The sequence below is a fragment of the Camellia sinensis genome, chromosome 5 (genome assembly GCF_055761805.1).
Source record: "Camellia sinensis isolate YWXY chromosome 5, ASM5576180v1, whole genome shotgun sequence".
NCBI lineage: Eukaryota > Viridiplantae > Streptophyta > Magnoliopsida > Ericales > Theaceae > Camellia > Camellia sinensis.
Window position 1 is genome coordinate 104,633,501 of NC_138965.1, and position 27,094 is coordinate 104,660,594.

The 27,094-nt window shown below is 36.0% G+C and overlaps 3 protein-coding genes across 6 annotated transcripts; all 3 read left to right on the forward strand.

Moving 5' to 3' along the window:
- Nucleotides 1–5,224: 5,224 nt before the first annotated feature.
- On the forward strand, nucleotides 5,225–10,220 carry LOC145790773 (protein SEMI-ROLLED LEAF 2-like). 4 transcript variants are annotated; one of them, XM_082869453.1, is made up of 7 exons: nucleotides 5,225–5,569; nucleotides 5,668–5,750; nucleotides 7,532–7,590; nucleotides 8,413–8,527; nucleotides 8,673–8,801; nucleotides 9,424–9,471; nucleotides 9,951–10,220. In XM_082869453.1, the coding sequence occupies exons 3-7, from the start codon at nucleotides 7,541–7,543 to the stop codon at nucleotides 9,984–9,986; spliced, it is 378 nt and encodes a 125-aa protein (XP_082725579.1). In that variant the 5' UTR covers nucleotides 5,225–5,569; nucleotides 5,668–5,750; nucleotides 7,532–7,540; the 3' UTR covers nucleotides 9,987–10,220. The 4 variants fall into 4 exon arrangements, with proteins under 4 accessions (XP_082725579.1, XP_082725580.1, XP_082725578.1 ...); XM_082869454.1 differs by having other exon boundaries at nucleotides 5,691–5,750; XM_082869452.1 differs by having other exon boundaries at nucleotides 5,225–5,750.
- Nucleotides 10,221–13,312: 3,092 nt separating this feature from the next.
- LOC114301104 (uncharacterized) lies at nucleotides 13,313–15,759 on the forward strand. The gene is made up of 6 exons (XM_082871951.1): nucleotides 13,313–13,825; nucleotides 13,911–14,379; nucleotides 14,572–14,968; nucleotides 15,010–15,019; nucleotides 15,119–15,343; nucleotides 15,481–15,759. The coding sequence occupies exons 1-6, from the start codon at nucleotides 13,313–13,315 to the stop codon at nucleotides 15,757–15,759; spliced, it is 1,893 nt and encodes a 630-aa protein (XP_082728077.1).
- Nucleotides 15,760–23,439: 7,680 nt separating this feature from the next.
- LOC114301096 (ethylene-responsive transcription factor ERF039) lies at nucleotides 23,440–24,644 on the forward strand. Its single transcript, XM_028246010.2, has one exon. The coding sequence runs from the start codon at nucleotides 23,562–23,564 to the stop codon at nucleotides 24,300–24,302; it is 741 nt and encodes a 246-aa protein (XP_028101811.2). The 5' UTR covers nucleotides 23,440–23,561; the 3' UTR covers nucleotides 24,303–24,644.
- Nucleotides 24,645–27,094: the final 2,450 nt, after the last annotated feature.

Below are 27,094 nucleotides of genomic sequence, written 5' to 3' on the forward strand. Positions count from 1 at the left end.
GTTCATGGCCGTAGGGGTTCATGGTGGTGTGGGAACGTGTGTAGTGAAAATTTGTGTTGTAGGATTTTGTTTGAAAGAGTAAATTGACTAAAAGAGAATTTAGGAGGTTCTAAATAAGTGTATTTTTTGACTTTTTATAAAAAGATGTGTAGAAAAGTAGAGAGGAGATGTTGATTGATGTGATCCAAAAAAGATAAAAAGATAAAAAGTGTGGACATATTTAGGCCTTGTTTGGTTTGTATTTGAGAAACATGTTTTGAGATAAAAAGTACGAAAATTTGTTTGGTTTGGTTTTTTTTCAAAAGATATTTTGAAAAATTATTTTGAGATAAAGTTTTGGAAAAAGTGATTGATTTGATGTGTATGAGAGAGAGATTTGTTTAAAAAATTTGTAAACCAAACAAGTTTTGGAAAAAAAATTTGGAAAAATTTGTTTGGTTTGATTACTTTTGAAAACTTATTTGTAGAGAATTTTTCCCAAAATTTTTTGAGAAACACAAACCAAACAAGCCCTTAGTCTTCCCAAACAAGGCTTAAGTGATAAAATCTAATTAAAAAAAAGGAAATCTTTGGTGTCTCAAATTGAGCTACTTCAAATGGCTTGAATTTGTGTTCATCGATCGACCGGCCGAACGACCACCTAGACGACCAGGTGAAGCACTTGTCTACCGCAATTGTCACATTGTCGACCGTGGCTATCAACATTTTTACCGAACAACCGGCCGGACGACCGGCAAAACAAAATTCGAGCCATTTGAAGTAAGATCAAATTCGAAGTACGTTACATTGCTCTTTAAAAAAATACATTAAGTATGTCAACTGAACATTTTTAGCGAGATTGTATTCTAATTTATCATTTTAGAATCAAATATCTATTAAAGTAATTTTTAATTAAAAAAAATAACACGATTATATTATTTTAATACAAAATTTTGTAAAAATTTTTTTAAATAGTATTTTTCTAAATTTAATAATGAGTTCACGGATAAATTACACATACACCTAATGAGATTTGCTTAAAGTACAAATTGTCTTTTGTGGTTTGGAAAATTACAAATACTTCCTTATTGGTATTTTTTATTTAACAGAATTAATTAAAAAATAAAATTCATAATTGCTCTCCTATATACTAATAAAATCACCTAAATTATTAATTACAACATATTTCTAATATTATTAAAAAAATTAATTGACTTGATGATTTATTAATAAAGGGAGCTTTTTTGATAAATCCATTTTCTAAGAGTTTTATTCCATCCAACCCATATTCTTTTTGGCTATTCCATTAGGTCCAATTTGAGATAAGAAGACCAAAATACCCTTTTCATCTACTTATGTTCAATTTAGTTCACATTATTTTCTTATATTTCAATAAGTCCTATGAGTGACATAATTACCAAAATACCCTTAATGTGAATGTTCACACCATCAACGTAAATGTTCATATCGTCAATGTGTAGGGGCCCGACCCATGTCGATCCTCGTGGGTGCCCGGAAAAATTCGAGTCGGGCCGAGCCGGGCCGGCCCACGGGCCAAAAAAATAGGCCCGGCTCGCCCTGTTGATAATATGAATATTCACATTGACAAGTTAACATTCACATTGATAGGAGTGTAAAATTGGCCTGCGGCCCGTGGGCGGCCCAAAACCAGCCCGCCGCCCGGGGCGGGCCCGGACCGGCCCGTTCACAATGTGAATATTCACATTGACATATTAACATTAACAATAACATTAACAAGAGTGTAAAATTGGCCCATGACCCATGGGCAGCCCGAAGCCCGGGCTCGGGTCGGGGTGGGCCCAGCCCGGCCCGGCCCGTTGACAATGTGAATATTCACATTGATATGTTAACATTCACATTGATAGGAGCGTAAAATTAGCCCGCGGCCTGTGGCCGGCCCGAAACCCGCTCGCGACTCGTGGGCTGCCCTGGGTGGGCCCGGCCCGACCCATTGATAATGTGAATATTCACATTGACATGTTAACATTCACATTGATAAGAGTATAAAATTAGCCCGCGTCCCGTGGCTGCTCGAAACCAGCCCACGGCCCGTGGGCGGCCCGGGGTGGGCCCGGCCCGGCCTGTTGACAATGTAAATATTCACATTGACATGTTAACATTCACATTGATAAGAGTGTAAAATTGACTCGCGTCCTATAGGCGGCACGAAGCCCGTGGGTGGCGCGGGGCGAGCCCGGTCCGGCCCGTTGACAATCTGAATATTCACATTGACATATTAACATTCACATTGATAGGAGTGTAAAATTGGACCGTGGCCCGTGGGCGGCCCGAAACCCGCCCGCTGCCCAGGGCTGGCCCGGCCTGGGTCGTTGACAATGTGAATATTTACATTGACATATTAACATTAACATTGATAAGAGTGTAAAATTGGCCCGTGACCCGTGAGCAGCCCGAAGCCCGGCCCCGAGCCGGGGTGGGCTCGGCCCGTTGACAACGTGAATATTCACATTGACATATTAACATTCACATTGATAAGAGTGTAACATTAGCCCGTGCCCCGTGGCTGCCCGAAATACGCCCACGGCCCGTGGGCGGCCCGAGGAGGGCCCGGCCCGGCCTGTTGACAATGTGAATATTCACATTGACATGTTAACATTCACATTGATAAGAGTGTAAAATTGACTCGCGTCCCACGGGCGGCCCGGGTTTGGGTCCGGGCCTACCCCAGGACGCGGGCGAGCTTCGGGCAGCGGACAAATTTTACATTCCTATCAATGTTAATGTTAACATGTCAATGTGAATATTCACATTGTCACGGGTCGGGCCAAGCCCGCCTCGGGCTGCGATCAGGCTTCGAGCCGCCCACGGGCTGCGGGCCAATTTTACACTCCTATCAATGTGAATGTTAATATATCAATGTGAATATTCACATTGCCAACGAGCCGGGCCCGCCCCGGCCTGAGGTCAGGCTTCGGGCTGCACACGGGTCACGGGCCAATTGTACACACTTATCAATGTGAATGTTAACATGTCAATGTGAATATTCACATTGTCAACAGGCCGGGCCTGGCCGGCCCCGGGCCACCCACAGGCCGTGGGCGAGTTTCGGGCAGCCACGGGGCGCGGGCTAATTTTACACTCCTATCAATGTGCATGTTAACATGTCAATATGAATATTCACATTGTCACGAGTCGGGCCAAGCCCGCCTCGGGCTGAGGTCGGGCTTCGGGCCGCCCACGGGCTGCGGGCCAATTTTACACTCTTATCAATGTGAATGTTAACATGTCAATGTGAATATTCACATTGTCAACAGGCCGGGCCGGGCCCGCTCCAGGCAGCGGGCGGGCTTTTGGCCGTCCATGGGCCGCGGGCCAATTTTATACTCTGATTAATGTGAATGTTAACATGTCAATGTGAATATTCACATTGTCAACGGGCCGGACCGGGCCCGCCCCGGGCCGCCCATAGACCGAGGCGGGTTTCGCGCCACCACGGGACGGGGGCCAATTTTACACTCCTATTAATGTGGATGTTAACATGTCAATGTAAATATTCACATTGTCAACGGGCCGGGCCAGGTCGGCCCACCCTGGACTGCTGTCCAGTTTTATACTCTTATCAATGTGAATGTTAACATGTCAATGTGAACATTCACATTGTCAACAGACAGGGTCGGGCCCGCCCACGGCCCGTGGGCGGGTTTCGGGCAGCCATGAGGTGCGGGCTAATTTTACACTCCTATCAATGTGAATATTAACATGTCAATGTGAATATTCACATTGTCAACGGGCCGGGCCGGGCCGGGCCCGCCCTGAGCCGCGGGAGGGCTTTTGGCCGCCCATGGGTCGCAGCCCAATTTTATACTCTTATCAATGTGAATGTTAACATGTCAATGTGAATATTCACATTGTCAATGGGCCGGACCGGGCCCGCGCCCGGGCCGCCCATGGGCCGCGGGCGAGTTTCGCGCCGTCACGGGACGGGGGCCAATTTTACACTCCTATTAATGTGAATGTTAACATGTCAATGTGAATATTCACATTGTCAACGGGCCGGGCCGGGTCGGGCCCGCCCTGGGCTGCTGTCCAGTTTTATACTCTTATCAATGTGAATGTTAACATGTCAATGTGAACATTCACATTGTCAACAGGCCGGGCCGGGCCCGCCCATGGACCGTGGGCGGGTTTTGGGCAGCCACGAGGCGCGGGCTAATTTTATACTCCTATCAATGTGAATGTTAACATGTCAATGTGAATATTCACATTGTCAACGGGTCGGGCCGGGCCGGGCCCACCCCGGGCCGCGGGCGGGCTTTTGGCCGCCCATGGGCCGCGGCCCAATTTTATACTCTTATCAATGTGAATGTTAACATGTCAATGTGAATATTCACATTGTCGACGGGCCGGATCGGGACCGCCCCGGGACGGGGGTCAATTTTACACTTCTATTAATGTGAATGTTAATATGTCAATGTGAATATTCACATTGTCAACGGGCCGGGCCCGCCCCAGCTCGCGGTCGGGTTTTGGGGCCGCCCACGGGCCAATTTTACATTCCTACCAATATGAATTTTAAAATATGAATGTTCAAATCATTAAATTGCTAATCATTCAAAAAATATTTATAAGGGTATCAAAATTAAATATAAGGACATAAGTGTCCAAGAAAATAGTGTAAATTAAGAAAATGGACTTTATGGAATAAAACTATACATACATGGGACTAAATGGGTTAAAAAATTCCTTCATGGACTTCTTGGGTTAAAACACTTCTAAATTGGACTTATCAATAAAAATCTCATTAATAGAAGAAATAGGTAATTTATTATGAAATTAAAAACCTCATGAAATAGAATGAAATTTCTAAAACTATAGAGGGACGATTCATATTTTAATCAAATATCAAAAAATATATTTGTAATTTACCTAATTAAAATACAATTAAAAAATTTAGGCCAGCAAAATCTATTTTAGGGCCCACTTTTAAATGAGTGTGGATCCACTTGCATGTGCCGAGTGTGGTACAATTTTCAGTCCATTTCAGTCCTTTAATAATAAAATAATAGTACATTATCCGCGTTCTAGCTAGATCCACCTATACCTCTAAATTTTTCCAAAAAAATTTGAAAAAAAAAAACTAAAAAATTGTTGATTAACGGGCTATTTTGAGAAGATGATTATAATCAATTTTTTGATAAAAAATTACTTATAAATAGTTTTTTTGTAAGAGAGGAAGTGGGTTATAATCTGAAAACACTACTAGAAATTAGACTTTTTGCGTCTATTTTTTTGCGACTGATTATTTAACCGTCGCAAAAAATCACTTTTTACACCAAACTGTCATTTTATTTAAACCCCCAAATCGTGTTCTTAACTTAAACAAAAAAAAAAAAAAGGAAGGGAAAAATCGATTTCGGTTCTCTTTCAATTTCCCAAATCGATCCCTTATTTCCCAACAAACGATTGACCTAAGGACCGACCTCCAACGGTATCTATCCCGTATTTCCCAAATCGATTTCCCAAATCGATCCCTTATCTCTTTTAACCCTATCTATCCCTTATTTCCCAAATCGATTTCACTCTCTTCATTGAAGACCGACCTCTAACGGTATGAACTCTCTCTCTCTCTCCACTCTTCACTCTTCATTCTCTCTTGTTCGACTCTCTCTTTGGACTCTCCATCACAATTTTATTGTTCATTTGAAGATTTTGATCAATTGTTGATGAAGATTTGAAGGTTTTGATCGATTGTTGATGAAGATTTGAAGATTTCGCTTGATTCATAATCGGTAAGCCTAATTTCTATGAATGAATCCAACTTTCTCTCTCTATTATATCTATTATATGTGTTTAATGATATCTATAATCCATCTGATGTCTCTGTAATCCAGCTCTCTTCTCTGCTCTTCGGTACTCTCTCTCTCTCTATATATATATATCCATGTAATGTATAACTATATACATACATACATTCCATTTCTATGTCCATCAAACGAATCAGATTACTCTGAGACGACGAGTACAGTATTATCTACTGTACAATCGGTATCGAGCAAGCTTTTTTTAACTGTGAGAAATCTCTCTTTGTATGCTTGACTAAGCAATCTCGATGATTGTGAATTTTTTGAATCACGTGATTAACATTAATTTTGTGATTTTACTTGTTATCGTCCATTCTTCCACGATTCAATCATCATGTTTTGTAAATTCTTCGACTACAATGTGAATTGTCTTTGTGATTGAACTCTCAAGTCTTGACTTAATTGTGCATTGAAGAAAATTGGTCTGGTAATTTGAGTTACTTGTCAAAAATAAAAAATAGTAAATAGGATGGAATCAAGAATTCTCTGAATTAGGTAATTTGAAAGGCTATTTTTTGTTTGTTTGTTTTTTTTCCCCCTTCCCTTTGATGATTTTAAAATGTTACATGGCTTGGAGGCACTTAGATTGTACTTAGACTATGTATGAAATAGAGCTTCTTCTCATTATAAGTGACTTCAATCGGGATAAAATTTATGTGACAATAGTTTTATAGATATGCATCTATCTTTTTTCTTCATGTTTTCTAATGGATGGTTGTTAAGATTACTAATAAAAGTTTATGCAAACAATTTGAACTTTGGCTTGATGAATTTGATTGGCTGTACTTTGGCACTTCTTCACTTCATCTACTCCTTAAGATGTAGGTCCTTTATGATTGCTGGTAGTTCTAAATTTTGATTTTCAGCTAACCGAGCTTCGACTATTCGATATGTTTCTTGCTGGAAGTACCCTGATCTCATTGATAATGAGTGGGCCAAATAATTCAATCGGGTAGGTAGCTGAACCATACCACATAGTTCTAAAAGAATGAAAGTTGCAAGAAAGGCAGCAGCAATATACTAGGAAGAACTTTTTCAATATTGCCCATATGCAATCCATTGCATAGATGTTGGGACGTGTGGACGCTAAGATAGAATAGACCTACTAATAAAGATGATGAGAGGTTATTCCTCTCATAAGGAAAGGATTAAAACCTTCTACTCCCCATGTTAAAAAAGCCTAACTATAGAAGGGTGACCTTTGAGATAGACCCTAAGGAGTCGAGGCCCGGAGGCTATATTTTTCTTGTTAGTTCACAAGGATCAAGCACATGTATTCCAAGACTATATAAGCATGTTACATGTACATGAGATGCACTATGTGCTACTTTAGACCTACTAATAATTTTCCTGGTGGAATATGATACAATTGCTGCTTATTTACTCCTCATCTCTCTAGTTAAACTTTCTATCTTAATTGGTGTAACTTTATGTTTGTGGATCATATTCCTCCTTTCATTATTTTGTGAAATATGGTACAACTGGTTCTTATTTACATTGGTGCCCTTCCATCTTTGTTACTGTATTTTGTTCAGTTAAACCTGCTATATGTACTCTTCATCTTTGTTACTGTCTAAATAAATAGAAACTTTTTTTTAGTGGTATTTGTATATATTTTATGACGCAAGTTTTGAACCTTAAAGCCAATTGCCCACGTTTCATGGTTTATACAAATGTTTTCAGTTAGTAACTGGTTTAGTGTTTTACAGAAAGAGAGAATGTATGCAGCACAAATACTCAATTTTTCATGCCCTACGCGAAAGAACAGGTACATTATGTCATTTATTAATTATATGGCTTCAAATGATTAAGAACCTAGCTATCCACCAACTTGATATTGAATGAAACACATGAATTTCTAGAACATTATAAAACCAATATGTAAGGCAGTCACAACATGAGAAATTAAATGGACAAAAAACTTGGTTACCTTCGATTTCCCTGCCCTCGCAGCAGATACCAATGATGGAACAAGCAATTTATCACCAGGACAGAAAATGCTGCTAGGACAGATGCAGCATGTTAGAAGCCCATTACTACCATTTGACTTGATGACCAGCGCCTCTCCTTCAGCTTTAGTGGCAGAATATGCATCATTGTGCTGGAACAGTTGCAGACACAAATATTTTTACTACAAATGAAATAAGTAAAGAAAACAAAAGAACAGGCAAAACAAAAAGGGAAAGTTAGTAGCCTGCAGAGGAACAGAACATTGCTTCTTGCTGTTCATAATTTCATCAATAGAGTATTATATATATATATATAGCAATGCTAAAGTTATGTCCACGGGAAGAGTGGCAATTGTTTGTATCTATATGAATTATGATGTTTTTAAGTCCAGATTGTCACAGTTTCCTTTTACCTCTATTACATATAAAAAGGCAAAAGGTTCAGCTCTTACATTATTTAGTAATACTTGATGTCCTAACTCTGCTCTTCAAGCTGCACTGACATGTCTAATTATGTTCAGCATGTTACGACACCAAACAGGGCTATGACTAATGGATATCATGATTTGATGTATACCTTCTACTCCTCTTCTGTGGGATATACTTATGTATCTGCATTATAATCTGTGACTATATGACAGGCCTCTCTTTGCAAGTAGTTTACTAAGCATCATTCACATTCTGCTGGATCAAACTCAACAGGATGATATGCGAATTATGGGATGCCAGACACTTTTTGACTTTGTAACTAATCTGGTTGGTACTATTGAGTATCTATACTTTGTTTTGTTATTCTTTATCCTTCAATTAGAGAAATTCAGCATAATTTTGAAATGTTTTGTCTTGTAGATTTTGCAGCCTACAGAAAACTTTGGACTTACGTATCTACTGTATTTTGCAGACAGATGGGACTTGCATTTTTAATGTAGAAGGATATATTCCAAAACTCTGTCGACTAGCTCAAGAAGTAGGGGAAGAGGAGAGAGCAACGAATCTTCGTGCAGCTGGGATGCAAGCCCTTTCTTCACTGGTATATGTTCAACTTTCAAAAAATAAAAATAAGGAAAAAAAAAAGTTTTATCTTTGGTTTAAACGTAAAACTGATACTAATATCATGTCATTTGGCAATTGGCTTCAATATTAACGTGTGGATCTAAGCAATGTCATCTAGTGAGAAAAATTCTCTGTTAGTGTTGCATGAATCCACCATCCGTCCATTGTTATTAGCAAAATTCTGTCATAGCTATTAGCTATGTTTCTCACTTTTTTTCTTTACAATTTGTGTTCCTCGAACCTTTTTACATACGCATATATTATTGAGCAAACTTAACTTTACCCCTTGTGGTTTAGTCCATGTGCGGTTTAACCCCCCCCTCCCCCCCCCCTCCTGCCAGGACAACTGCTCATGGAGTAAAGCACAAGGGGCTAAAGTGAATTTTGCCTCCCAAAAAAATTACAAAAATGTTCGTGGTTTGCACAGTGAGGTTACTTATGTACAGGGATATTTTAGGCTTTTCACTAAAATTGTTGACAGGCCTGATGGTGCACTTTAATAGTTCACAAACCATGGGGGTTATATGCTTATTTTCCTATATTATTCTTAATCATTTTATCATCATTTTCATGTTAATCTATGTTTTGTTTCTGTGTAGGTTTGGTTTATGGGTCAAAACTCACATATTCCATCTGAGTTTGACAATGTAAGCAAATTTCAACTTGTTCAATTTTCCTTTTAAAAACAGCTTGTTCCTGTACATGTTATCACAATCTCAGTTCGACTTTTAGTTTGGTAGTTTATCTCATCAATATTGATCTTGTTGTCTGGCTTTCTGTTAATCTCTCTCTCTCTCTCTCTCTCTCTCTCTCTCTACTTATTATCTCTTCCAATAGCTGCCTTTTGTAGACCCTAGTGCTTCCCAGCTGCTTTCTCTAGACCTTGATAACTGGAGTTTTGGGCTCCTTTTTGATGTCTTGCCTAGAAAAATTACTAGGATTCTTCCCCTATAAAAACCATGTACTTTACCCCTAAGGTTTTTTTTTATGCATTTCAACATTTCGAAAGTGATTTTTTACGTTACGGGCATTTTATGTACTACTTCAAATATATATGTACCTGATAGAAGAATTTTGTGCACGGGTAATTTTAACTAATTTGATTATTCGGATTGCATCTTTGCAGGTGGTTGCAGGTATGACCGGTAAAAAACAAGGGTAGTATGGATATTAGAAGTAAGCAATGATTTGTCTTATCCTGCCTCCATTCCCCTTCCCCTCTTACTCTGATTAGAGATTGGAATAAGATTTTTTTATCATGTGAGAACAAAGAATTATTGTTGCTACTGGTTATTCACCTTTATTTTTGCTTGTGGATTTTAATGCTGTTAAAACATGTGGTTTCTCATGCTATCAATCGGAATTGGATGAGCTCCATAAGAAGCTTAGTTCTGCATGTTTGGTTGTCTTTACTTGATTGCATTTTTATGTCTTCTCACAATGATGTTCCCAGTCCTTTAAAGGCCTCGTGTTAGATCTTAAACCTTTAGTTCATCATTTGGGCTTTGAAATGCTTGTGCTTCATTGTCACGCCTTTTATAAGTTCTATTAGTAGTAATTGGAAGTGTTTTGACAAATATTACCCCAACTGGAATATGATGAAAAAAAGTTTCACATATTAAAAGTAATTGTTTAATTGTGACATTTTTTGTTTTTATTTTGTTCAAGCTTTAATATTTGAAGAAAATAGGAAGAATATCTAGAGGTTAGCTGTGGGTTTGATTTGTCTAATTTGTTTGATAAACAGCTGGATAGGTAAAAGGGCTTTAATGTTTCACAATTTGTTTATTTATTTATTTATTTTTATTTTTATTTTTAATTTTTTGCGACGGTAACAAGATGGTCGCCAAAGATCATGTTAGTATTTTTCTTTGTTTTTTGCGACGGCAAAATAGGGGTCGCCATAAGTAGTTTAGGTGGTCGCAAATAATTTGCGACCGTTGCTTTGCCGTCGCAAAAAGTATTTGCCACCCCCATATTCGCGACCCCCATTTGCCGTCGCATGGGCCGTCGCAAAAAGTCTTTTGCGACTGTTTTTTATTATTTGCGACGGTTTATAGCGGTCGCAAAAAGTATTTTTTTTAGTAGTGAAAGTGGATTGTGGCCCTGTTTGGTAGGGCTTATTTCTAACTTATTTCAGTTTTTAGCTTAATTTAAACTATTTTAATGTGTTTGGTTCAGCTTAACAATACAGCTTATAGCTTTTTGTAAGTCAAAAATCAACTTATTCTTTGAGTGAGGGGAGAGAAGCTTAATTTATAAGTCAAAATCTGTTTATGTTCACAGTTATAAGTTATAAGCTGTTAAGGTATAAGTTATAATCACTTTCTCACAGTTCTACCAAACGGAACGTATAACTCACTTTCAAAAATAGGCCGGACTATAATAAAGTCAATAATATTCAGAAAATACATGATGTCAATATAGAGTCATGTGTATGTATGTTGCATCAATTGTTTCTTCACTAACAACAAAACTTCATTAAGAGAACTCTATACGCAAATTTCTTCACTAACAAACAAAACTTCATTAAGAGAACTCTATACGCAAACATGGAAAATTAAAAAGAAAAAAAAGCTTTGACTAGAGAAAGAAAACAACGAAAGCATAATTAAATTAGGAGGTTATTTGAAATTATCTAAATAAATATAATTTTTAATTTTTTACAAAAAAATATAAAAAAATAATGTGATTAAAAAAAATAAATTATTTAAGAAATGTCCAACCACCCCTAAATTATGGCTAGAAGCAAACAAAGTGACAATGTTGTACCAAATGGTCACAAGTTTGAGACATGATTGGACCCACTTGAAGCTGACGTATCAACAAGCCTGGCATCGGCACCGATAGCCATATGCCTCTCTCAATGCCAAAAATAAAAATTAAAATTAAAATATATCTTGAACTGTAACAATATTGTTCATTTTTAGTTAGGTTAAAACGCATTGTTAGGGTTGGTTTGGTATAAATTAAATAATACAAAAATTTAAAAAGTTACTATCCTATTTAAGTCGCATTATCTTATTTAAATTACATCATCTCTCTAACACATCACATCAAACCCAACTCAAACCTAACCCAACCCATATAAGTTAATAAGTCAAAAAATGTACTTTTTTAGAACATCCCAAACCAACCCTTAATAGAAAGAAATATAGGGCTCGTTTGGTTTGATTTTCTGAAAAAATTTTGGGAAATTTTCTCTACAAATAAGTTTTCAAAAATAATCAAACCAAACAAATTTTCCCAAAAAAATTTTTCAAAACTTGTAAACCAAACAAGTTTTCCAAACAAATCTCTCTCTCACACATATCAAATGAATCACTTTTTCCAAAACTCTATCTCAAAATAATTTTCCAAAACATTTTTTAAAAAAAACCAAACCAAACATGTTTTCGTACTTTTTATCTCTAAAACACATCTCTCAAACACAAACCAAACATACCCATAAACTCACTTATGTAGATTATAATTTTTTTCTTTTTTTTAAAAGTTTTTTTATTGATAAATCCATTTTAGAGTTGTTGTAACCCATTAAATTTATAAAGAATTATTATAACCTAATTAATCTCATCTTCTTTTCTTTTTATTTCATCATATCCATTTTACTAATTTTATATTTTTAAATAAACTATTATGACCTTATATATATATATATATATATATATATATATTGTGTTGATACACAAACGACGTTGTCTTTTTTTTCGTTTATTCTGTTTTGGTAGTTTCTATATTCACGCTTTTGATCATCATTCTAATTCAGATGAATACATTTCTATTTTTCATGCTCGTTTTAAAGCTTTGGTGTGCTAGGGTTTCATTGTTGCTGTTGTAGTATGGTTTGGTGATTTTGGAGTAAAGACGACGGATTGGACGATGTTTGGTTGTGACATTTTCTAGAGTATAACTAGTTTAAATCAGTTGTTTTCAAGTTACAGGACGAGTGTAGGATTGCATGATTAAAGTTAGTGTCATTTTCGTTATGAATGCATTTTCAGTTAATGTTTTGATTTGTATGATGGATGAAATGCTCTGTTTTTTTATTGAGGATCGGATGCTCTGTTTGTTTAATTATATGCATTTTACATGGGCCTGTAGAGGGGAGGTCGTTCAGATTATGTGAAGAATGTGGATGTTTTCATTTTACTTTGATGTTTGCTTAATAAAACTCTGTGTGGGAGAGATAATTCATAGTAGATGTAACAATGTCAATGTTCACTTCTTGTTAATATAAGGTTATGGAGGGTTGCTTGCATGTTGTGTAATGTCACCTTATTGTGGTGTTGTGATTTTGAACTTGTAAAATATTTTATGTTGTGCAAGGATGGTGGTGGTAGTTTTCACTATGGGTTTAGAAGTAAAACTATACACATAGACATTTAGTTTACACAATGTGAATGTTCATATAGTATGGATTATTATATGTATTGTTGTTCGTATGGTTGTGTGGTTGTTGACTTTTGTTTTGTTGTGTTTTTATAGGAGATGGATACCTTTATGATGTTGGTGTGCACATATCGTTACAGTACAATTGTAATAAATGTGGTTCGTGCATTGTGTTATTCGCGTTTAGTGGAGCGGTTGTGTAAAAAGTGGGATGAGTTGTCTGCTTGTTCTATTTCATTGTTCCGTCGACTACCTGGGATTAATAGATGTGATTTAGGCAATGACGAAGAATTTCAAAACATGTCATTGCTTGCCAAATCAATGGGGTTACACCATGTAAAGGTTGTCGTTGATTTGAAACGTGATATTGGTCAGTCGAGTAGCTCTGGGTCGCTGCATATGGGGGGTGAGGAAGAAATTGATGCACTCCAGAGATTTTGCCACCATAAGGAGAAGGTGTTGTTGTCAGCCCCTTGGGCAAATGATATTACTCATGTGGGACAATGGTTTGTTGGAGGTGTACAAGAATTTCGTGATGTTTTATGTAAGTATGCAATCCAATGCGGGTTTCAATTTATCTATGTCAAGAACGAGACAACAAGGGTTACTGCGGTATGTGCAATACACAAGGGAAAAGGTTGTGTGTGGTCTATACATTGTAGAGCACAACAAGCAAATGGTTTTTTTCTATATCAAGAGGTTCAGTGATGTGCATAGTTGTGGTACGGATGTCCGAACATCAAAGATTCTGAGAGTGAGTTCTGATTTGGTGTCGAGTACTATTTCTGAAATTGTGAGGGACAAGTCGTTGACTCGGTCGTGTGAGGTGGTGACTATTTTGAAGAGGGATTATGGGCTAGATATGAGTTACCACGTGGTATGGTTGGGCGTGGAGAAAGCAAATGCTATTATTTATGGAGATCACTTATTATCGTTTGACCAGCTGCAGTGGTATTCGGATGCTATGATGCGTTACAATCCGGGGAGTTATGTCTATATTGATTATGACACAAGAAGTCAACAATTTTGTCATTTCTTTGTATCATTCGCTGCGTGTATTTCTGGATACAATTCTTGTCGGCCTTTGCTATTCCTAGGTGGAACATTCCTTAAACGAAAGTACAAAGGTCAGCTACTTGTGGCAACGGCGAAAGATGGAAACAATGGTTAGTATTTTTTTTAGCTATGTATCTATGTAAATATTCACATTGAGTGGCACAATGTAGATATATGACTGACCATTACACAGTGTGAACATTTACATGACCTGGTTTCTTTATAGTGTTTCTGTAAACTACTTGTGCCAATATTCACATTGGAATATTGTGATCAGTTGGGTTAATGGTGTTTTGTTGTAGGTCTATTCCATGTTACATTTGTGATTGTTGATTCAGAGACCACAGCCAATTGGTCGTGGTTCTTGCACAAACTTGGAAAGGTTGTTGATGGTAAGCGCCAGATTACTTTTATTTCGAATTGTAATCTTGGTCTGCTAGAAGCTATGCCAAAGGTGTTCCCATCAACTCACCACGGTTATTGCTTACAACACTTGAAGAGCAATTTAAGATACCGGATGAAAAGAATTGATAATGGATTTAGGGATCACCTAGTTAGTAGTTTAGGTGACTGTGCTTACGAGCCAACTGTGGTAGGGTTCCATAAAAAGCTTGAGAAATTAAAAGAGGAGGGTAAGCAACGAGCATTTAATTTTTTCAAGGACTTAGCACCTGAGCACTGGGCAAATTCGTACTTCAGGTAATAGTAGTTTCCTAATGTATTCCATTTGTCAAGTTCAGAATGGTAGCGGTATGAATTTTCAGTTATGTTTTGTGGCAATGTGAAATTTCATATTCAGTTTCGAAGAAATTAAATTCAGTATTGTACAATGTTTGTGATGTTGTGCAGGGCATGCGTTATGGGGAGATAACATCCAATGCAGCGAAGTCATTTAATAATTGGATTAAAGAAGCACGCAATCTTCCTATCACTCAAATGGTAGACACAATTCGTACTCAGTTGATGCGGCAAATGTCTGCACGACGTGACCAAGCAAACAAGTGGAATGAGCTTATTTGTCCTACATTCAAAACAATGCTTCTTGATTTGTTCAACAACAGCAGGTCTTGGCAAGTTAGCAAGCCAATGAGAATGTGTTTGAAGTTCATTCGATACCATCTATTACAGTTGATATTGCAAGGCGTACGTGTTCTTGCTTCAAATGGCAAATCAACGGATTCCCATGTGACCATGTTGTGATTGCTATTCAGAAGAGCCGCTACAATCTCAATGATTGTGTGGAACATTACTTTCATGTAGAGACATATCGTGCAGCCTATTGGGGTGCCATATTCCCTATACCATCGGTAGAAAAGCCGCCTTTTGATCCCACGGACTTCACTATATACCCACCAACTGTGAAAAGATCTCCAGGAAGGCCGAAAAAGAATAGAATCCCATCAAGGGGTGAGAAACTTAAGCAAATAAGGTGCGGGAGATGTGATAAGTTTGGAAGCCATAATCAGAAATCATGCAATGAGCCGATATAGGGTGTACATTTTTCATTTCAACATTGTGTTTTACATGGGATTCTTATATTGATTTTTGAAATAAGATTGTGTTGTGTTGGCAAACATTGTGTTGCAATAAGATTACGTTGTGTTGGCAAACATAATAATGGTTTGGCAAACTTAGTATTTGATTTGTGTTTTTTCTTTTCTTTTTGGGTACCAAACTAATATTTTGTTGATGTTTTAATGATGAATACATGACGTGAACATTCACACTTGCGTAAAAGAATCATATTATGTGAATACTCGCACATGGATTGAACTTTTTTACATTATTGTTGTCAATGTTGACATGAATATAAACTGTGATGTGAAATTTCATATGCATAGAGATTGACATAGTGTGAACATTTACAACTGTTATGAATAAGAACAAATATGAATATTCACACCTGTGTATGTTATTCGTAATGATGTCATGTAGACAATGTGAACATTCCTGCACAAAATATGTGTATTATAGAACAATCGAGTTCAAACAATCGCATAAATTATGCACATCACAACACATCAATATATCATAAATGAATATGAACATTCACATCAGTGGTACAACTGTGAACATTCACATCTATAAAACATAAGTGCATATGAACATTCACATTAGTGGTACAGATGTGAATGTTCACATTTGGCAAAGATGAATAACATTCACAACTGTTATGAATAAGAACAAATGTGAATATTTACACATGTGTATGTTATCCGTAATGATGTCATGCAGACAGTGTGAACATTCCTGCACAAAATATGTGTATTATAGAACAATCGGGTTCAAACAATCGCATAAATTAACATAACAACACCAAATGTAGATCAAAATTCACAAGTGGCTTTTTCCCATTAATAGATGTTGTATCATTGATTTACAATCAATTGTTGTATCAAAATGTCAAAGCAATTGATATTAACATTCATATCGAGTGTTGGTTAGTTTGTAGGTGGACACCCCCTACCTATAAGTTTTAATGATGCTCTATTTTCTTATGATTCAAAAAACTATGTACTAATAAGTCTCATAGTCCACACCATTCAGAACTAGTGAGGCTGCCAACAATTTCTTCATGGTATATGTGCACCCGCATGATGTAACATACTGCAGGTCCGCAGTCCACCCTGTAAATGCAAAATGGTTTTGATTAGCACTTGACATGTATGTTTGCATAATGGTTATGGACAATTTATAAAAAAATGTAGTGAGGCTTACGAGTCGTCGTCCTGCCGAGGACAGACATCAACTGATATGATTAGTTGTGATGGATATTGGCCTACTAACTTAGTCCATAGCGGTGATGACTCGCCAATAATGCGCACAACGTTCTCGATGTACTTCCTCTGTGTAGGGAATTTCACATTAGGCACCAACGAACATATGTGTGTGTACATTCATTTTTGGAATTTAACACATGACAACAATTCATATTTGTGTACAATAAGAGCCACTTACAACTTCCTGTGCTTGTCGATATGTAGGTTATGTATGCTTGTCCTTGGGCGCAATAAGTTATAATGCCTCCACAAATTGTCCTTAGCATCATACACAACTATCGTCCAGTGGAAGTCATGGTGTAATGGGAATAGTAGGTATCTCTCTCCTTGGTAGTTTTTTACATGTGCATCAATGTGTTTACTTCTTTTGCGAGGATGGTACTCTCGTATCACTTTCTGTACACATTGGACAAATAATTAATGGACTGTGAAGTTTCAACTTCACATTAGCAAAAATGGAGTGTTAGATTTTACCAAACACATGCTCGTGAAGATGAATGATGCTTCATCTGAAGTTGGATTGACCACATCTTGTTGTTCATGTAATAGTTCGGCATATGCATCTATGAGCTGCACAAACATAGGGTCGTATTATATTATTTGTGGTAGGTGAACAATGTGTGTCTGTGTCTGTGTGTGTGTGTGTGTGTGTGTGTGTGTGTGTGTGTGTATATATGCATGAACAGTGAATCATCTTCGTAACGACATACATTGTTGTGTATCGATTCCTCCTTGATAAGGTTCACAATGTCATCAAAATACACGTATGTAGACTTCGTGTCTCCATTCCACACAAGCAGCCTTTGCATTTTAAACAAACCAATGTGAATATTAACATTGCACAGTTTTGAACAAATCAAATAAATAAGCACAGTGGTCAATATTCACAATTATGGAATGTGAATGTTGACATTAGGTGTTTGTACAGTCACTTACTCATCGCCTCCACTCTTTTGTAAAGCCTGGACCTTTTGCTTGTCGTGTTTGGACATCATGCTCCAGACTTTGAACTTGTTAGTCAAGGTTAATAATTTTTTTGGGTGCTTCGTTGGTGGGTGTTTGTCCACATCTTCAACAATGTCGACTTTATAGGGCTATTTTTGGCCAGGTAAGTCTGGGTACTGGAAGTCAGACAAGCGATACTCTTTTCGATCTTTCTCCTTGATACGCTTCACCCTAGAAGGTGAGCTGAGATTGTGTTGCATTGGGGGGGGGGAGGGGGGGTTTGCTTCTGCGCCTCAGCTTATGTGACAATGTAGACTGACTGATCATCGTAAAGGTCCTGAAGAATTGTTTTCTCACATTCTAAGTCGATGACCAGCTGCGTTAAGCCCTTAATTTCTTCATCCTTCTGCTCCATGCACTTTTTTATTTCAGTATTCATGTTTGGTGGCCTTGATAATTGTTGAACAATTTATGTTCAAGATCAGCTATGACTCTTGCCCTTAACTCCCATAAAAATTGAAGATGTTTGTAATTTGCTTTCCACTGCCTTATGATACCCCAAGCCTTACAATTTTCTTTAACAATCATATCGATGATGTAGGGTTGGCTTGTGTTTACTATGATAATAGCTCTCTCATCATGTGGGCTGCTAAAGGGAATGTGAATGTTCTCATTACTATCATTTAGTTCAACTCCATCCCCAGAAAATTGAGAGTTGCTGTCATTGTGTTGTTCTTCATTGATGTTAGAAAGGTTGGGAGATGTGGTGGCTGGTTCATAAATTTCGAGCTCCACCTTCAATGTTGTACGCCTAAACTTTTGTAATTCTGTTGGGGTTGCAAAGAGTTCGCCGGCATTAAACTGAAATTAAAAAGTTATGTTACTTAACGTATATATTTGGATGGTGTCATAATGTAAATGTTTTGATCAATAGTTGAAGGTCATACCTCATTAAAACCAATATCAACCAAAGAGGTGGATTTTATCTTCTTTTGTAAAACAATCAGATCCCACTTGACACAGTGAGGAATGGCATTGGGCTTGTGAAATTATAGGATGGTTGTATGCTCACACAACTAATACTTCAACAAAACAACAAAGACATGTTATTTAGTATTTGCATAGTAATGTCAACATATGTGAACATTAACAACAGTGGCACTATTGTGAACATTCACAGCAGTATATCATGAGTGAATATGAACATTCACATCAGTTGTACAGATATGAACATTCACATCTGTGAAACATAAGTGCATATGGACATTTACATCAATGGTACAAATGTGAATGTTCACAGTTGGCATAGATGAACAACACTCAAGGACATGTGAATGTTATTATTTGAGAATATGGGTACTTACCATCAATAACATGACACAGCCGGTGACTTTTGCCAGCTTTTTTTCATTTTGGGAAATGGAGGATGTCAACGTTATTCTAATTTGCTTGGCCCAATCATATTCTTGCATGCTTTCCGATGGGACCATATGTGCGTAGTAGCCCCATCCTATTGTCTCACCGCTTGTCGAGAAAAAAAGTTTTTGGCAAGCATACATGCAGACTAGTCGGGCGACTTCTTCATTGTCATCTTTCTTTTTGCCTTTCAATGCCTCGGTCAAAAGGGTGCTTATCCATTTTGAAGTCAACCGGCTGACATTTTTGCACCTTCCAATCTTTGGTTTCGCACCATATGATATGTCTATTGGCTTGGAGCCACAGTCCACATCAAAAATCAACTTGATATCGTTGTCGTGTATGTTCATCTTCTTTTCTCCAATGTAGAAGGCATCTTTTGAAGCTTTGTATATTTGTAGGACATGCACAACAACATCATCGTACTTCATGCATTTGTCAAGATCGATCTCACCATTTCTCAATGCATCTAATAAATGCCAAAAAGGTGTTTTCCGCAGGCAGCCAAGCTGTGCTTATGTGAATTTGGTGTTTTTCATTAATTTCACTAGTCCAGTCATGTTAGATATGTAGTTGACACGCCGCATGTCAACATTGCTGCTAGTATTTGCTTGTACGCTTTCTTCCTTGACATGGTACTCATCTCTTTTTCTCTTTAAGGTTTTTTTCTGTGCAATATCTGCAAAATGGAGCATTAAAAAAAATTAAGACAAGGCTCATGTGATTAGCATAATGGAACAGATGTGAACATTCACAGCATTACCATTGATGTGAATGTTCACAGTTGTATGCATGCGTGTGAATGTCCACAGTTTTGTGCATGGATGTGAATGTTGGCTGTGTCAGCACAAACACAATGTGCATATTGTTTGAGTGTGTAAAAATCAATGTATATTTATACAACCATGAACAACATTCAAGAACACGTGGATGTTAACACAAACATATAAAAAGATGTTGTAAACATTTACAGTTCTAATTTGTGACAATGCACATTCTTACTACAATCATGCAATGCCAATCTTATAATACAACCTCAAAATTGAAATACAATTTCAAATGTGGGATAACAAAAGTGATATATTTCCTCTAAACATAGTGGTTAATGTTCACAAAGTGTCTAATTAATTTACACATGTAATGAATGTTCACAACATAATTATGTATCACAACAACATCTAACACAAAGAATTTTAAATGTGAATGTTCACTACAGTTAATAACAACAATTTGATAGAGGGGGGGAAGGATAGTGTCAATATTCGCAGGGACTGTATTTCATGCCACTTTCATGGAAAATAATCAAGAATTGAAGGTTCAGGTTATTGTATTACCATTAACAATTAACAATACCAACGAGGCAAATATTCACAAAAGGAAAAAAAAAATAACTACAATATTACAAAATAATGATTGACCAAACATTTTCAATCCATGTGAATGTTCACAGCTTTCAACAATAACAACAATAATATCTGAAATAATTTGATTGTCCAAACATTTTCAATCCATGTAAATGTTCACAGCTTTCAACAATAACAACAACAACATAAACAATTTGGTTTGGCCAACATTCTTCCAAACCATTTGAATGTTCACAGTTGTGAACACAACATAATGGCAAATGTAATATTTTTGAGTGAAAAAATCAATATAATTAGGGATTATGATTGAGGGGTTCAGATTAAAGATTAGGGTATGAACAATATGGACTCCTATATATTGTATCAATAGAAATAGGGAATATTTATGAAAGTTCATAATGTTGTTTGTTGAAAAAGAGATTTAGGGTTTACATACACGAATGAGTAACTTACTTACGTTTTTTTCCCATTTCGACGGTTACATTGTCACAAATTGTCGTCGAAGGTGATTTTGATGAAGATAGACCTTACGGATGTTCAACAATGGTGATTCCACGATTTCGGCGACCGACGACGTAGGGATGACGAAGAAGATGATGAGACAATGCGACGATGAAACAATGAAAGTCTTCTAGGCGTTGAGACGATATGGAATACAGCTTTAGATTTTTAGAATGGTGGAGATATTGTGCGTGATTTTCCGCAAGAAGAGAGGGGAAGAGAGACGGTTATTTGATTCAAAGAAAGGATAGGCGCGGGTTTGTTTGAGGGTTTTTTTGGTCTTTTAGTATGAAGTGAACCTAATGAAATATTACAAAACACTATGGGTCTTATGGAATAACACTCTCAGTTAATGGATTTACTGAAAAGCACCCTTTTTTTAATACATGATCAATGTGGGGTGAGATGCTACATCTGGGAATTGATCCGCGATTTGGATTTTTTGTGTGACCTGTAGATAGTGAAGGAGCCAAAAAATTAAATTAGAGAGGCATTTATTAATTACAATATCGAAAAATTTTACAAAAATATTTCACGCGAGTTTTTACGATTAATTTCGAGAAACATCAGAAAAATAATGTTATTTATAACTAGTGTATCATGGACAATACAAAAAAATATAGATATAAGTCTTAAAATAAATTATATAATGATAAATTTTTTTATACAAAATTTGATTAAAAATTCAATCTAATGGTAATACCACGTCATCATTGATATGTGATATCACCAATTAATAATACATAAACAAATAGAGAGTGAACCTCATATGTCAAATGTAACTAGCAATTCAATAAATTTCATATCATTATAGTGAGATTACTTATACTTGCATGTCAATAATAATAACATTACCGTTACATTCAAAAAATTTCATAGATAATATAGTTTATAGTAGTCTCTTCATTTTCAATTAAAACAACTATTATTGTTCTTATAATTTTTAAAATGTCATTGGCATTTCACTCTAATAATATTTTTATAATTTTTTTTATTTAAAATATTTTCTTTACGCTTGCAAAATTTAAAAAAAAAAAAAGAATTCCAAAATCCAAAGGGGGCACGTGACTCCCTTGAGCCTTCACTCCCTCCGCCACTGCCTAACAGACTATATGATTTGTTGGAGTAGTATGAATCCTTATAATTTTTGAAGGGTATTTTGATATTTTTGTATTCGTGTCTTATTGTCCTAATTTTATGTATTTCCAATTGAGGGAGTCAACTATTTTTGTATTTATAATTCTCTAATCATAATAAAACTGCAATAGTCATAAAGCATGCCTAATTTTAAGATGAATTACGTAAATTTTTATATTTATGAGTATTTGTTTTATTTTTTATTTGTGCTTCACATTTCATCAATCATAATTAAGTGTAACGATTGACGACATGATGAACGTGGGTATTGCACCATTGATGACCCTACAGTGGGCCTCAGCCAGCTTGCATGCCAAATACATGGTTTGAAAAAAAATAAATAATAATACTAATTTGAGGACGTCAATGCCAGAGAAATTTCTCAACATTTGAAATCTATGGGCATATTAGTTCTAAATATGACCTCACAAGTTTAATTTACACTACATATTTTAAATTTAGACATTCCTCTTAAACTTTTTTGCATGTAAGATTTTTGAAATGTAAGTATGCTTTGGGAAGAAGAAAAAAAAGTCACTTTTTTCTTTTTATCTATTTGAGTCACATCATCTCTCATATTTTTTGCTCACAAAAAGACAAAATAGATTAAAAAAACTAAAAAAAAACTAACTTTTTACCAACTTCTCAAAATACTATGTAGATGGCCGCGTTTGGAGTCTTGGCTTTTTGGTAAAATAGCTAAAAAAATTAAAACACTAAATCATGTCACTTTTTTTATACATTTTTTTTTATAAAAAATCAAAAATCAATTTAAATAATCACTTCTCAAACACCTATGCCCTACCACTGTTAAAAGATCCAAAATGAGGCCAAAACTTGGATACACATGAAACATGGGAAATGGGTAAGTCATCAATACACAGTTAGAATATGTACTGAGATGAATATGCTAAGGCGAGTAAGAAATGGAAATGTTAAAAAGATGATGTCAATCGTACATCATTGACATGCCAGATGGGTAACAAAATAACTGAACTGTGTAGTCCCCCACCGCACTTGTTTTTTTTTTTCTTTCTTTTCTCTTATTTAAATCCAAGTCCAATTATGGAAAAATCATAATAGCCCAAGAGCACCTCTCTAATCTTTATATATCCATTCTTTTCTATAGCTACCACAACACCTCTTGTCATGGAAGAACTAGACTGCCTTCCTTCATCTTCCACCACCACCACTACCTCCTCCTCTTCCACCACCACAAGCTCCTCTTTTTTGTCAAATTCTCATAGTTTAAACTCTTGTTCAAGTTTCAAAAAAACTACAAGGAGTGCTCCAGAAGAGAGCAAGGCTAAAAAAGGCTTGAAGAGAGTTCTTCAAGAGGTGAAAAATGGCAATGAGGATAGGATGAGGTACAAAAATGGGGGTGAGAGCAAGCATCCGACTTATCGTGGAGTAAGGATGCGTAGTTGGGGCAAATGGGTGTGTGAAATTCGCGAGCCGATGAAGAAATCAAGAATATGGCTCGGGACATACCCAACGGCTACAATGGCGGCTCGAGCCCATGATGTGGCAGCTTTAGCGATCAAAGGTGAGTCAGCATATCTCAATTTCCCTGAGTTGGCTCATAGACTCCCCTGCCCTGCCAGCACCTCACCCAAGGACATCCAAGTGGCGGCAGCCTCGGCCGCCACTTCAACCACACTCTCATGTGAAGCTGAGCCAAGCCAAGCCAAGCTTCCTAGTTCTCGCTCCTCAACCACTTTTTCATCAGATAACGATGACGACGACAACGACGACACTTTTCTTGATCTACCTGATCTCTCTCTTGACGCCACGGATCCAAGCGATAAGTATATTTACTATGCTTCATCATGGCAGCTGGCTGGAGTCGACACGGGTTTCCGACACGAGGAGCCCTTTTTATGGGAGTAGTATTAGCTATATAGTACTAGTGCTTAGAAGCCTCGTGTCAACAGTACTAACTTTCAGGTATGATTGTCATATGGTCAGTGCATTGTCCAAATGTGGAAAGTGATTATGATGTTTATATCTGATAATTTGAGTTTGGTTTCTTTCTACTTTGGCTCAGTTTTTTATTTGAAGCATGAAAGGGTGCTAACATGCGCCTACTAATGTGTACATGGTTGTTAACTTTCATCTATATAAAAATTTGAGCATATTGTATACATAAATAAATAAATCACAAGTTTCTATGCAAGTATATGAATGTACTGTCATTGGAATAATATCTTGGGCAAGGTTTGTCGTTTTATCTTTGGAAGAGTTTAATTTAAGGGGGTTTAGTGCATTTGCCTTTTTAACTTACATTTTTTTAGGATATTAAGGCCTCGTTTGGCCAGAGGCTATTTTAGCCAATTAGGCAAAAAGTTACTAAATTAATCAAAAAGCCAACAACCCATACCAAAAAGTCAAAGATTCTCTTTTCTCTCTACTTTTTGCACATCTTTTCGTAATTAGCCAAAAAGTCATCCCAAACATACAAATTTTTTTTACCTACCTTTTTAACCAAATAACCAAAAAATTACTAAATTAGCCTGTTCTCAAACGAGGCCTAAGACTAATTTTCATCATATACACAAAATCGCAGAAAACGTGTAATATTAGTTAAACTTGACATGTCTCACTATTGAGCATCAAACTTATGAAATTTATATTTACGATTCATTTTATAATTCAAACAATCATTAAGTTACTTGTGTTAGTAGTACAATCTCATTCCATAATAACTAATCCTTATTAAATTTAGATTCTTCTCATTATTTTGGTAGAAATGTAATTCACTTAATGAAATGCATGATATGTTTACACTACATTTGCTTTCATACTTTTATCTATCAAATCACAAAAAGAATCTCTATGTAAAGAGGATTCATTAATTGTAGAATATTTTTGCCTATTACAAAAAGTATCTAAAAACTTATTACAAAAATAAAATATATTAACTAAATTTATTCTAAATGCAACTCACCCTATACTAAATTTAAATTTACACCATATATTTTATTTTATTTTTTAAAAAAATTAAAATATTATTTTAAAATACATATTTTTTTCAATTTTTCCTACCTCGCTTTTTATACTATGATTAAGCAATTGAGACGATGCCTATAGCAAATACACAAGTGCCCAAGGAGGTGACAGCATCTTCTAAGCAAAGTAGATTTACCTTTTTCAAAAAAAAAAAAAAAAAAAAAAAAAAAAAAAAAAAAAAAAAAGAAGAAGAAGGAAAAAAAATCTATCTCTCTTTATTAAAAGAAGAATTAACTAAGCAAAGCAAAAGAGTATTCTATGCCCTATTACACATTATTTAAGCCATTATTTGCTAGTGATAACTGACCTCACCATCACATTCTCTCTCCTCCATCGTCTATTCCACCATCATTTTGGTCACAATTCAATTAGGAGGCTATATGGTGGCTAGAAAAGGGACAAATTATAATATCTGTCTTCTCAACAAATCTTGCATATACATATACATATACATAAACAAATTGTTGTCCTTGTCCCCACAAGGAGCTTAATTATTTCGGTGACATTTCTGAATTCAAAACCATTATCAAGATATGGGCCCAACCTAATTTAGAGATATTTTTAAATGAATCCAATGGGAACAGAGGGAAATCAAAGGAATTTGGAATCTCAGGATTATTTTGTAGCTAATATTGTATTCAATTCTGACAGTTGAAAACACCTTTGGACATTACTTCTAGTCACTTTTACTTGATTATGTTCAAAATAAATGTGTACCACAGATTTATTTTTTTTTTACAACACTGCTGCATACCTCCAGTGGGGGTCGCACCCCCAGTGAGGTGTCGCGCCCCCATTGGCTGACACCCAAAAAAAAAAAAAAAAAATTTTTTTTTTGTCCAATTATGGAGTGCCACCTCACTGGGGGCCGACCCCCAGTGGGTGATGAGGCATTTTTTTTTTTTTATTACTTAAATAAATAGTAAATGGTAAACATTATTAAATCACATCTAATGAATCCAATGAGAAAAGCCACAGAGAGGGTAGAAATTTATAATTTCACAATAGTTGGTAGTTGATATTTTATTCAAGATTATCTCAGATATGGTAGATTTGTAAAGGGAAAAAAAAAAAAAAAAGAGATGAAAAAAGTGAGGGACAAAAAAAGTTTCAAATTGATTCGCTTGATCTTTTCTATTATCTTAGTAAAAAAATTTATTAATTCAAAATTCAAACACATACTCAAATTCTTCCAATCTCTATTACAAGTGAAGAAAATCAGCAAATCATTAAAAAAATAATGGTATGATTGCAATATTTCTATATTATTAATGAGGAAAAAGACTTAGACATTTTATATCATTGGCAATCCTTTGTTTCATTTTCTTCGCAATCATGGTGTTAACCGATTGATAATGACACTATTACCTATACGACTATCCATAAACAATAAAGTTTGAGAAGTTATTTGGCCATTTTAAAGTAATACTTTGCACTACTCATTACATGACACATGTGATGTTATTTCTTGAAAACAATGCAGAAGTACTAAAACATTATTGTTTTAATTAATAAAAATACTTGCTCCATATTCACCATATAATTTTCAGATAAAATTAGTAATAATTAATGATATGTGTCGCACCCCACTTTTTATTACTCAGGTAATATTACCAAATCCTTTATTATAATACAATTCCAGAGATAACGTATGGAACTTCAATGCATCAATA

What these genes read in the sequence shown, in the direction of transcription:
- LOC114301104 (XM_082871951.1), top strand. Translation starts at nt 13,313, where the DNA reads ATGGATACCTTTATGATGTTGGTGTGCACATATCGTTACAGTACAATT. An exon ending in GGCGAAAGATGGAAACAATG is followed by an intron (nt 14,380 to 14,571) that starts GTTAGTATTTTT and finishes GTTTTGTTGTAG; the next exon opens with GTCTATTCCATGTTACATTT. An exon ending in ACAACAGCAGGTCTTGGCAA is followed by an intron (nt 15,344 to 15,480) that starts GTTAGCAAGCCA and finishes ATTGCTATTCAG; the next exon opens with AAGAGCCGCTACAATCTCAA.
- LOC114301096 (XM_028246010.2), top strand. Translation starts at nt 23,562, where the DNA reads ATGGAAGAACTAGACTGCCTTCCTTCATCTTCCACCACCACCACTACC.
- LOC145790773 (XM_082869451.1), top strand. Translation starts at nt 7,496, where the DNA reads ATGTTTTCAGTTAGTAACTGGTTTAGTGTTTTACAGAAAGAGAGAATG. An exon ending in TGCCCTACGCGAAAGAACAG is followed by an intron (nt 7,591 to 8,412) that starts GTACATTATGTC and finishes ACTATATGACAG; the next exon opens with GCCTCTCTTTGCAAGTAGTT. An exon ending in TTGACTTTGTAACTAATCTG is followed by an intron (nt 8,528 to 8,672) that starts GTTGGTACTATT and finishes TGTATTTTGCAG; the next exon opens with ACAGATGGGACTTGCATTTT.